At 47.6% G+C, this 13,184-nt stretch overlaps 1 protein-coding gene across 1 annotated transcript in view; it reads right to left on the bottom strand.

Moving 5' to 3' along the window:
- LOC121856145 (structural maintenance of chromosomes protein 2-like) overlaps positions 1-13,184 on the bottom strand; it is a gene marked incomplete at its 5' end in the record, with an annotated part of 63,060 nt that overhangs the window by 44,710 nt on the left and 5,166 nt on the right. Inside the window, one exon of the mRNA XM_042351457.1 lies at positions 2,366-2,504. Within this exon, the coding sequence (XP_042207391.1) occupies positions 2,366-2,504 (139 nt within the window). The remainder of the gene's footprint in view (positions 1-2,365; positions 2,505-13,184) is intronic.

The following is a 13,184-nucleotide window of genomic DNA, read 5'->3' on the forward strand; positions in this document are numbered from 1 at the left end:
ATGTAGTGTAGTGTCCATGGCAGGCCCCTGATGTGTGGTGTAGTGTAGTGTCCATGGCAGGCCCTGATGTGATATAGGTAGTGTCCATGCAGGCCCTGATGTGTGGTGTGTGTAGGCCCATGGCAGGCCCTGATGTGGTGTAGTGTCCATGAGAGGCCCTCATGTGTGGTGTAGTGTAGTGTCCATTGCAGGCCCTGATGTGTGATGTGAGTGTAGTGTCCATGGCAGGCCCTGATGTGTGATGTAGTATAGTGTCCATGGCAGGCCCTGATGTGTGGTGTAGTGTAGTGTCATGGCAGGCCCTGATGTGTGGTGTGAGTGTCCATGGCAGGCCCTGATGTGTGGTGTAGTGTAGTGTCCATGGAAGGCCTTAGTGTGTGGTGCAGTGCAGTGTCCATGGCAGGCCCTGATGTGTGGTGAAGTGTAGTGTCCAAGGCAGGCACTGATGTGGTGCCGTGTTCATGGTGCAGGCCCTGATGTGTGGTGTAGTGTAGTGTCCATGGAAGGCCTTAGTGTGTGCAGTGCAGTGTCCATGGCAGGCCCTGATGTGTGGTGAAGGTAGTGTCCATGGCAGGCCCTGATGTGTGGTGTAGTGTAGTGTCCATGGCAGGCCCTGATGTGGTGTAGTGTCTATGGCAGGCCCTGATGTGTGGTCTGGTGTAGTGTGTCCATGGCAGGCCCTGATGTGTGGTCTGGTGTAGTGTCCATGGCAGGCCCTGATGTGTGGTGTAGTGTAGTGTCCATGGCAGGCCCTGATTTGTAGTGTAGTGTCCATTGCAGCCCTCATGTGTGGATGTAGTGTCTACAGCAGGCCCTGATGTGTGAAGTAATGGCAGGACATGATGTGTGATGTAGTGAGGTATCCATGGCAGGTGTCCACGGCAGGCCCTCATGTGTGGTGTAGTGTAGTGTTTATGGCAGGCCCTGATGTGTATTGTAGTGTCCATTGCAGGCCCTCATGTGTGATGTAGTAGTCTATGGCAGGCCCTGATGTGGTGTAGTGTCCATGGCAGGCCCTGAAGTGTGGTGTGAGTGTCCATGGCAGGACATGATGTGTGATGTAGTGAGGTGTCCATGGCAGGTGTCCACGGCAGGCCCTCATGTGTGATGTAGTGTAGTGTCTATGGCAGGCCCTGATGTGTGTGTAGTGTCCATGGCAGGCCCTGAAGTGTGGTGTAGTGTCCATGGCAGGACATGATGTGTGATGTAGTGAGGTGTCCATGCAGGTGTCCACGGCAGGCCCTCATGTGATGTAGGTAGTGTCTATGGCAGGCCCTGATGTGTGTAGGTAGTGTCCATGGCAGGCCCTGATGTGTGGTGTAGTGTCCATGGCAGGCCCTGAGGGTGTAGTGTCCATGGCAGCCCTCATGTGGTGTATTGTCCATGCAGCCTGATGTGTGGTGTAGTGTCCATGGCAGGCCCTCATGTGTGGGTGTATTGTCCATGGCAGGCCCTGATGTTTCTGTTTAGTGTCCATGGCAGGCCCTCATGTGTGTAGTGTCCATGGCAGGCCCTGATGTGTGGTGTAGTGTCCATGGCAGGCCCTGATGGTGGTGTAGTGTCCATGGCAGGCCTCATGTGTGGTGTATTGTCCATGGCAGGCCCTGATGTGTGTGGTGTAGTGTCCATGGCAGGCCCCATGTGTGGTGTGATTGTCCAGAGCCCTGATGTTGGTTTAGTGTCCATGGCAGGCCCTCATGTGTGGTGTGTGTAGTGTCCATGGCAGGCCCTCATGTGTGGTGTAGTGTGTCCATGGCAGGCCCTCATGTGTGGTGTATTGTCCATGGCAGGCCCTGATGTTTAGTTTAGTGTCCATGGCAAGCCCTCATGTGTGGTGTAGTGTCCATGGCAGGCCCTCATGTGTGGTGTAGTGTCCATGGCAGGCTTTCATGTGTAGTGTAGTGTCTATAGCAGTCCCGCATGTGTGGTATAGTGTAGTGTCCATGGCAGGCCTTTATGTGTGGGTAGTGTCCATGGCAGACCCTTTTGTGTGGTGTGTATATCCTGTAACTTCATTATCTCAACCATCAGGTTCTTCCTGTTCTTTAACTAAAATATAGGGACAACTTGTCTAGCTGTGAGTAAATATAACAAAAAAGGTTTTTATGACCAGATACAGGGGAGAACAAATGAAGAAAATGAGGATATACCTGCTGAAAAAAATATAGCTATATAGGAAGACAACATGCAAGAATAAATTTAAATTAATTGTGAAGTGGAAGACTCCAACATAAGTCTACAGGGGCCATAGAACACTTCATTATAATAATATAAATTAGGGACAATAAATATTTCAGAACTGTACTGTACTGTATTGTTATATCTGGGCAAAAAATATAGGAGAAAGTTAGTGAGTAATACTGACTCATGGTGTTCTCCAAGGCATTTACTTCTCCTTGCTGCTGGTAGTGGGAGCTCTGTTGCATCCTTTGTTGGCACAACTGTAGCTCATGGGATCTCAGGGTGAACTGCTGCTTTACTGATAAATATTTCTCAGCATTCCTCTGTTAAATATATAATGATTAACTATCACACCAGAGCATCCAGCCCAGAGAAGAACAACATATAACAGTGATTAGATGAGCAGGTAAATACCCACGTAAGTTGACCCACACTACAGTAATGGAACGAGATTAGGGCCTGACCCAATCAGGGTCACGAATGTAAAAGGAGTTCTTGGCCCCGTGTGATGAGAGAACAGGTGACATGATCTTGTTAATCTAAGAAACTGCCTCCAGCCAGCAAACACACACCTGACCAAATACACCCAGATTGATAATAATTAGGAGGCGACACCTGCCGGGCGGAGACCTACAATAACAGGGGCCTACAGCTCCTTCCAGAACCAAAAGCCACCACTACCTCACACCACCACACTCCCACACCACCAGCCACCACCACCACACCACACACCCACACCACCAGCCACCACTTCACCACACCACCACACCCCATGAACACCACCCAGCCCTCTACCACCTCACACCACCACACCCCATGACCACCAGCCACTACCTTGCTGGGTACCCATGACCACCAGCCACCACTACTCCCACACCACCACAGTCCCATGACCACTCAGCCACCACTACCCCACACCACCACACCACATGACCACCAGCCACCACTACCTCACACTCACCACACCCCATGACCACCAGCCATCACTACCTCACACCACCACACACCTATGACCACCAGCCACCACCACCCCACACCACCACACTCCCATGACCACCAGCCACCACCTCACACCTGGCCAGGCCCCATGACCACCAGCCACCACACACCACACCCCATGACCACCAGCCACCACTACTCACACTACCACACTCCCATGACCACCAGCCACCACCACCCCACACCACCACAGCCACTGCACCACACACCCATGACCACCAGCCGTCACCACCCCCCACACACACCCATGACCAGCCACACCACATCACACCACCACACACACCCAAGACCACCAGCACCACTCAGACTGGCTCACCACACTCCCCATGACCACCAGCCATCACTTCACTCCTCAACACACCCCATGATCACCAGCCACCACCACCTCACACTACCACACTCCCATGACCACCAGCCATCACTACCTCTACAATCACCACACCCAGACCACCAGCCACCACTACCACACTCACCACACCCCATGACCACCAGCCATCACTACTCCACACTCACTACACTCCCCATGACCACCAGCCACCACTACATCACACCACCACACTCCCATGACCACCACAGCCATCACCACCACACTACCACACCGTGAGACCACCAGCCATCACTACTTCACACCACACACTCCCATGACCACCAGCCACCACTACTCTACACCACCACACCCCATGACCACCAGCCACCACTACCCACACACGACACACCCATGACACCAGCCAACACCCCACACTACCACTACACCCATGACCACCAGCCACCACTACTCCCCACACTCATTGGTTACACTCCCCATGACCACCAGCCATCACTACCCCACACCACCACACCCCACAGACCACCACCACATCACACCACACCCCATGACCACCAGCCATCACCACCACACTACCACACTCCTATGACCACCAGCCATCACCACCTCAGCACACTACTACACCCCATGACCACCAGCCACCACCACCTCACACCACCACACTCCCATGACCACCAGCCACCACTACCACACACCACCACACACACCCATGATCACCAGCCAACACTACTCTGCACCTTACTACACACCCATGACCACACTCAGCCACCACTACTCACACCACTACACCCCATGACCACCTTAAACATCACTACCTCATTAATTAATATTACACTCCTGTATGACCACCAGCCATCACTACCTCAATAATTACTATTAATTCCCCATGACCACTAGCCATCACTACCTCACACACCACATTCCCATGACCACCAGCCATCACTACTCTCACACATGACCACCAGCCACCACTACTCCCACACTACTACTCCCATGACCACCAGCCACTACCCCACACTACCAAGACCCCAGGACTTTCACCAGCCATCACTACCCTCACACCATTAATTCCCATGACCACTCCAGCCATCACTACCTCACACCAATTCACACCCTTGACCACCAGTCATCACCACCCCACACCACCGTTAATCTCTTAACACCAGCCACCACTACCTAAAACCAATACCATGACCACCAGCCACCACTACTACATATCAATCACCAATAATCCCATGACCAATTCAGCCTTCACTAATTTCACACCATCATGACCACCAGCCACCAATTACCAACACACCACCAATAATCAGTATGACTAATTCACAGCCATCACTACCAATAGACACCAATGCTAATCATGGCTTAATCACCAGCCAACCACTACACCACACACCACACACCCCATGACCACCAAGCCATCACTTTCACCTCACACCACCACTCCCCATGACCACCAGCCACCATCACTCCCACACACTGCAGCACTCCATGACCACCAGCCATCATACCCCACACTCACACACACACCCATGACCACCAGCCACCACACATTCACACCACTACACTCCCATGACACCAGCCATCACCACCACACACTACCACACCCCATGACCACCAGCCATCACCACCCCACACCACCACACTCCCACATGACCACCAGCCATCACCACCACACACACCCCATGACCAGCCAGCCATCACCACCTCAGTACTACCACACTCCCATGACCACCAGCCACCACTACCACATTCACCACACTCCCACATGACCACCAGCCATCACTACTCCTCACACACTACTACACCCCATGACCACCAGCCATCACACCACACCACCACCCCAGCATGACCACCAGCCATCACTACCACACTACCACACTCCCATGACCACTAAAGCCATCACTACTCCCCACACCACTACACCCCATGACCACCAGCCATCACTACCTCACACCACCACACCCCATGACCACCAGCCATCACTACCTCACACTACTACACCCTTAAGACCAATTTGGGTGCCACTACTCCCACACCACTACACCTCCCATGACCACCAGCCATCACCACCTCACACTACTACACTCCCAAGGACCACCAGCCATCACATTTCACACTACTACACTCCATGACCACAGCCACCACTACTCTCACACTACTACACTCCTATGACCACCAGCCATCACTACCACACTCACTACACTCCCATGACCACCAGCCACTCACACTTGTTACACTCCCATAGACCACCAGCCACCACTTAATTGGCCACACTCCCATGACTACCAGCCATCACTACTCACACCACTACACTCCCATGACCACTCAGCCATCACTACCTCACACTACCACACTCCATGACCACTCAGCCACCACTACCTCACACTACCACACTCCCATGACCACCAGCCATCACTACTCCTGACTACTACACTCCCATGACCACCAGCCATCACTACCTCTACACACACACCCCATGACCACCAGCCCACTACCTCACACTTTACCACACCCATGACCACCAGCCATCACCACCTCTACACTACCACACTCCCATGACCACCAGCCATCACTTCACTTCATGTTCACCACACCCCCATGACCACCAGCCATCACTACCTCACACTCATTACACCCCATGACCACCAGCCATCACTACTTTCACACTACCACACTCCCATGACCACCAGCCATCACCACCTCACACCACCACACTCCCATGACCACCAGCCACACTACCTCACACCACCACATACACCCCATGACCACCAGCCATCACTTACCTCACACACCACTGGCTGAGACCCCATGACCACCAGCCATCACTACCTCACACCACCACACCCCATGACCACCACATCACCACACACACACCCCCACAGACCACTCAGCCACCACCACTTCCTCACACCACCACACCACATCCACTCAGCCACACACCACCACACCACCACACCCCATGACCACCAGCCATCACTACCTCACACTACCACACACCCATGACCACCAGCCATCACTACTCTCACACATTTCACACAACCCAGACCACACCAGTCACCACCCCACACTACCACACCCCATGACCACCAGCCATCACCACCACACCCACCACCAGTGACACCACACCACCACCACACCACCACACCCCATGACCACCAGCCATCACTACCTCACACTACTACACACCCATGACCACCAGTCATCACTACCCACACACACACACCCATGACCACCAGCCACCACTACCTCACACACTATTACACTCCCATGACCACTTAGCCAAACACCACCTCACTCACCACACCCCATGACCACCAGCCATCACTACCACACAACCACACCCATGACCACCAGCCACCACTACCTCACACACTACCACACCCATGACCACCAGCCACCACTACTCAAGACCACCACACACCCATGACCACCTGCCATCACTACTCCCCACACCACCATTAATTCCCATGAGACCACTAGCTACCACTACCACACACCACCACACCCATGACCATGAGTCATCACTACTCCACACCACCACACTCCCATGACCACCAGCCACCACCACCAAAACTACCATGACCACCAGCCACCACTAACACACACCACCATACCCCATGACCACCAGCCTTTCACTATTCATACTACCATGACCACCAGCCACCACTTTAATATTAACACTAATACACCCCAGACCACCAGCCATCACTACCACACATCCACCACACTCCCATGACCACCAGCCACCACTACACACACACCACCACACTCCCATGACCACCAAGCCATCACTACCACACACCACCACACCCTAGACCACTCAGCCACCACTTCACCACACACCACCATACTCCCATGACCACCAGTCATCACTACCTCACACCACCACACTCACATGACCTCCTGCCCCTCCCCCACATTCCATCACACATTAACTATTACGGACTATTTTTTTTGGGGGATTAGGCCCCTGGCACAGGTCCCTGACCCATATCGGGCATGGGGCGAAATGTTGTACTGTAATAATAATAATAATAATAATAATAATAATAATAATAATAATAATAATAATAATACTGTAATTCATAGTAAATAAAATTTATAATAAATACAAATTTGAAAATAAAATAATAATGATAATATTAACACAATAATAATAATAAAGAACCATAAAGAAATACAAAAATTAAAAAAATATCAAGAGTGAGAAATTATATACTGTATGTATGTCAATAGTAAGAGAAACAATTGAGACCCTGGAATTGTGTATAAATGAGGCAGAAAGTTAGATCAGCAACCTGGGGCTTGGTCACAATTTTTGTGATGCCATATGGCAGCAGGGTCTACCATTAGACAACACATTATGCTTCCAATATCTTCCCAGGCAGTAGTACCTCCCTGTTTGGGGGCTGCCTACTACCTACTGTTTTTTTTTACCTTTAGATAATCATTTCATTAATTTTTTTGGCATATTCTGTATGAACAATCATGTGTGCATGTAACCAAGTAAAATAAATTTAATAAAAATATGTACACCTACTGAAAATTATGAGTTAAAACGTAAAAACAATGCAACTGAAAGTTGGCCCACTAGAGGGAGAGGTAGTGACGGTGATTGACACACACACATATATGTTCATTACGTCAGGCTTTACTGAGGTCTACTTCAAACAAATTTGTGTAAAACGGGCACCTTAGGTCAGAATATGTGAGCTGTGGCTGGACCGATTTGTTTGAAATATTACTGTTGGGTATTGTAATTTGCTAACAGGTGGGGTATGTTTCACGAATAGCGAATAGGGACGTTAAAATATCAATTACGGATGAGCAGGGTTTCAAATAGCAAGGTATTCCTGTATTCTTAAATTATGAAGTAGAGCGTAGATTTAAAGCGATTCAATTTAAGATTATTGATTAAAAGCGACACCCACAATTGAGGACAATGTTTTAATTTAAAGAGAATCTTTCCAATTTTGCGTGAGTCAATCTGGAGCATTATATTTTAAAATTTGCGCCTAATGTTTCTCTGGGCACGCTACACTGTCCTAAGGGCAAAGCTGTACTGTACATGTACTCAAAATAATGTACTAAATGATTACTAAAACTTTTGTCTAGTGCAAACTATAGCATGATTATATTCAAATTAATCACTATCTTATAAAAATTCCAGTAACGTAAATTATATTCTCCTCGGTCACCTCTGTGACATTTTATAAACAAAAAACAAAAATTCAATCTAAAGGACATAAATAAACAAATAAATACTTCACTAGACCTTGGCGCTAACTGTCAAACATGTCACTGTCACCTCCCCCCCTCCCACACCTTCCTAGCCAGGGTTTGGTTGTTTTAGGCTTACAGTTTTTATCTTATATAATATCATAGAATAAAGTTAGGAGAATATATTTTGCATTGCTAGAATCCTTGAAAGACAGCGAATAATTTGAATATAAATGTTATATATTTTGCACAAGAGATAAAAATTTAAGCCATTTGTCATAAAATCAATAAAAAATAAAATTTATGAATGCGAACTACAGTCTCTCCTCGACTTACGACGGGTTCCGTCCCGACGACCAGGTCGTAAGTTGAAAAGGCGAAAATATTACATAGAAATTCTAAAATGGGTGTCTTTTTCTTCTCAGTACCACCAGAACTCTCACTTTTACGCTTACCAGCCATTTTAAAGGGAATTACAAACGAAAAATTTCTCAGTACACAGCACAATCACTAACATTGGGACTTGTAAATACGTAATGTGAAAAATATTTTATACGACCATGGCCGTCGTATGTCCGGGTTGTAGTAAGTCGAATACAGTGGTCCCTCGGTTAACAAACACAATTCGTTCCAGAAGGTCGTTCGTTAACCGAAAATTTCATTAACCGAAACCATTGTTTCCATGGGTTTTTGGGTAATTGGTTCCAGCTCACCGAAAATTACATACAAACTAAAAATAAATGCAGTAAATTACACTTACTTTGAGAATGCATTGGGGTGAAAGAGAAGTCACCCCATGCTGCCATTTCACCATAAATTTTAGTTCACTTGGTGTAATTCAAGATTATTTTCTTTAAATTAACACTGCACTGCATTATATATTGTCAATATGTAAAATAAACTTCTGAATGATCAATAATTGTACTGTAAAAACATAAAAATAGTTTATGTTCAAGAGAGTCTCAAGCAAGATGCTTCCTCCACTGAGCAGGGACACACAGTGACGCCATTTTGGGTGAGTCAAGTGGCTGTTTGGCACGCTAAAAACTAGTTCCCTGCACTTCAATTATGTTAAATAATTGTTAAAATCACTAAAAACTTTAATATAAGACTTGGGAAATTATTGAATAGTACAACCTTCTTGATATTTACTCAAATGGTAACGAATTTAAGCCCTAAAACCAATTACTGTATTGGCGGACTAATACTACAGTTGGTGAGCAGGCGAAAACATGTTGGGAAAAATTCGTAAGGAATTCGTTAACCGAAATTTTTTGGTTAACCGAAGTGAAGAATCTTATGGAAGGTAATTCGTTAACCGAAATTTCGTTAACCGAGGTGTTCGTTAACCGAGGAATCACTGTATATCGTAAGTCGCGGAGACTGTATTGCATGTATATATTCAAACTAATCACTATCTCGTAAGAATTCCAGCAATGTTAATTATATTCTCCCAGGTCAGTTCATTGACATTTTATAAGAGAAATACTTGAAGTCACGCTTAAGGACAGATAAATAAATAAGCACTAGACTTTGGCATCAAATGTCAAACATATCATCTCACCTCCTCCCCCATATTCCCAGCTAGTAAACAGACCATTTCACGTCCCTTAATTTTAGCTGTGTTGATTTATGAGTGTTTGTTTTAACATAATACTACAAAAAACAATGTTTTGTTTATTCTAAGAGATGGGCTGAGGTGCATCTGGGAAGACTCTCAGTCTTTTTAGTATTTTGTGTTTCTCTCATGTACCGAACTAAATTATTCTATTGAAAAAACACTTCGATTTAGTGCGAATTCGGTTTAAAGTGACCTCTCTTGGAATGTATCTCGCATTATATCGACGTTCTATTGTACAGTATTTGGGAATCGACCGAGTGGGATGCAACCTTTCTTGTGAATCGTGAAAGTCTACACCATTCAGTTAAAAAAAGGAAAACTATCAGACATGGCAAAGGCTGATTAAGTTGTGCAAGGTATAAGATACAGGGTATATTACTACTGCACTTTCATCCTGTTGATCCCTCCTCCTAGCACCCTCTCCCAACCTCCCATGGGTGGAGGAATAGGTCAGGCAAATGGAACAAGAAGACAAAAATAGATTATTGATGCTGAAAACCGGCCTTTGTAGCCTTGAGAACCACAGGTGATGTTATCCAGATGAGACTTTGATGTGTGTCTGTGTGTGTATAATGGTTGCCCCTCATTTAAAGAGGATGACCGGCCAAAGGGCCACCTAGGCGTGAATTTGTTTAAGGTGTAGAAGCTGACGCCCACACAACAACCACACCCTGAGTTAAAGAGCTGCATGACCCAGTGTCAAGGAATAGTCCGAGAAGACTGGACAACTTGCCAACTGCACTGTGTGTACGGTAACTGGGTGCCTGGTGGGCCCAGGCTAGACCAGCAGGGGATCTCGGAGTAGCAGTGGGCCCCAGAGGGACGGCACATAGGCCCACTGGCATGTGGACACGTCCTGGCTCTTTCCAACCGTTGCCTTGCGGATTAACCTTGGTAGGTATAAGGCTACGGGAGTAAACTCCAAATGAAAAATCTGTGGAGGAGCCCTACTTCAGGCAGACATGCTTACAGAACTCTAACAAAACCCCAGCGCCGGTAAAAGAGGAAGAGGTGACCACCATGAAAACGCAATGAATATACCGGCGGACGAAGTCAATGCATGATGGACAGGCTACTAAGACGAAACCCAACAAGCTGGGCTATTGGCAGTCCATTGCAGCTCTCCCTCTCCCCAGTCATTGCAACACTTGCAGCCCTGGAATCAGGAAACAGGAAAGCTAAGATGTGTGGTTGCAGCCTGCACTCCTGCCTCACCACATAAATCAACTCAGGAGCAACCATCATCCAGCTCATCATACCTCTCATCATCATCATCAAAATCCATATACACCTCAAAAGTCCTATGATGATGGACGAGTGGCAACGGGGACAGGCAGAGATGACTGCCAGGAGTCTATAGTCACAGCTCTGCACATGGGCGGAATACATAAAATGGTCGTTTAGGCACTAGGGTCTAGGCACCAGTGTAATCTGGCCCTGTGTGTACGACTGAGCAGCCCTTTCGAGGAGCCACTCTGCTCACCCCACATGGGGAGAGGGCTAGAAAAGGTGCCCTAAACAAAACCTGCCTAAAAAAAACAACCTGACTGGGCAACTTCACCCAGTAAGGTCATCCTTATGCAGCTGAAAACAATCAAAATCACAGATTCAAACAAAAATAAACAAAGCAACCTCTTAAGGTCGCTGCATGGAATATCAGGACCCTTCTGGAAACTGGCATAAATGAGCGTCCTGAAAGAAGAACTGCCTTTGAGACAAAAGAGCTGGCTAGGTACAAAATCGACATAGCAACCATTAGTGAGTCCCGGCTCCCAGATGAGGGCCAACTCACAGAACGGGGGTCTGGCTATACCTTCTTCTGGAAGGATAAGCCTGCTGCGGAGAGAAACCACATTTGTAAAAATCGCTTTGCCATCCGCCAACGCATCCTACACAGGCTAACTGAAATGCCTATTGGGAACAACGAGCGCCTCATGACGCTCCGAGTCCCACTGAATCACTCATTTGATGCATTTTTCATCAGTGCAACACTGGATGCAGAGGATGACCACAAGGAGACCTTTTACACCGACCTTGACGGAGTGATAACCTCTCTCCCCAGAGAAGATAAGATTGTGCTCCTTGGTGACTTCAATGCCAGAGTTGCCAGTGATGCTGACATTTGGCAGGGAACCATTGGGAGAAATGGACTAGGCAAGTGTAATCCCAACGGCCTACTCCTCCTCAGCAAGAGTGCTGCACAGAACCTCACTATCAACAATACATTGTTAAGGCAGCCCGGCAAGTTCAAAGGTTAGTGGGAACACCCACGATCCAAACACTGGCTTCTCATTGACTACATTATTATTAGAGAAAGTGATCGCTGAGATGTCCTCATCACCTGAGCCATGCTTAGCTCAGACCACTGCGACACTGATCATTGACTCGTCAGAGCCAAGCTCTCACTTCACATCATCCCAAAACGGCGAAGGCAGCAATCCTCCAAAAGAGGTTTTAATACTAAGTATCTGGAGAATCCAGCGGTAGTATGTACTTTCAGAGAGGAGCTCAAACATGGGCTGATAAACAACCCAAATCCCAGTGCCAAATGAGATATTCTCAACACTGTCATGACAAAAACCTGCAGTGACCCTCGGCCAGATCGAAAGAATCTGGTTTGATGAAAATGATCTGGCAATCAATGTACTCGTCTAGGATAAACGTGCTGATTTAACTGACTCACAGAACATCCCTCAGTCTCAGATCAAAGCTGATACCTTCCACAAGAAGAAAGTGGCGGCCCAGCGGGAAATTCTCAATCTAAAGAACGACTGGTTTAAAAATGAAGCATGTGAAACAGAAATTTTTGCAGATCAGAACAAGATGCACGAATTT

This window comes from Homarus americanus, unplaced genomic scaffold (assembly GCF_018991925.1).
Source record: "Homarus americanus isolate GMGI-L3 unplaced genomic scaffold, GMGI_Hamer_2.0 scaffold59441, whole genome shotgun sequence".
Classification (NCBI taxonomy): domain Eukaryota; kingdom Metazoa; phylum Arthropoda; class Malacostraca; order Decapoda; family Nephropidae; genus Homarus; species Homarus americanus.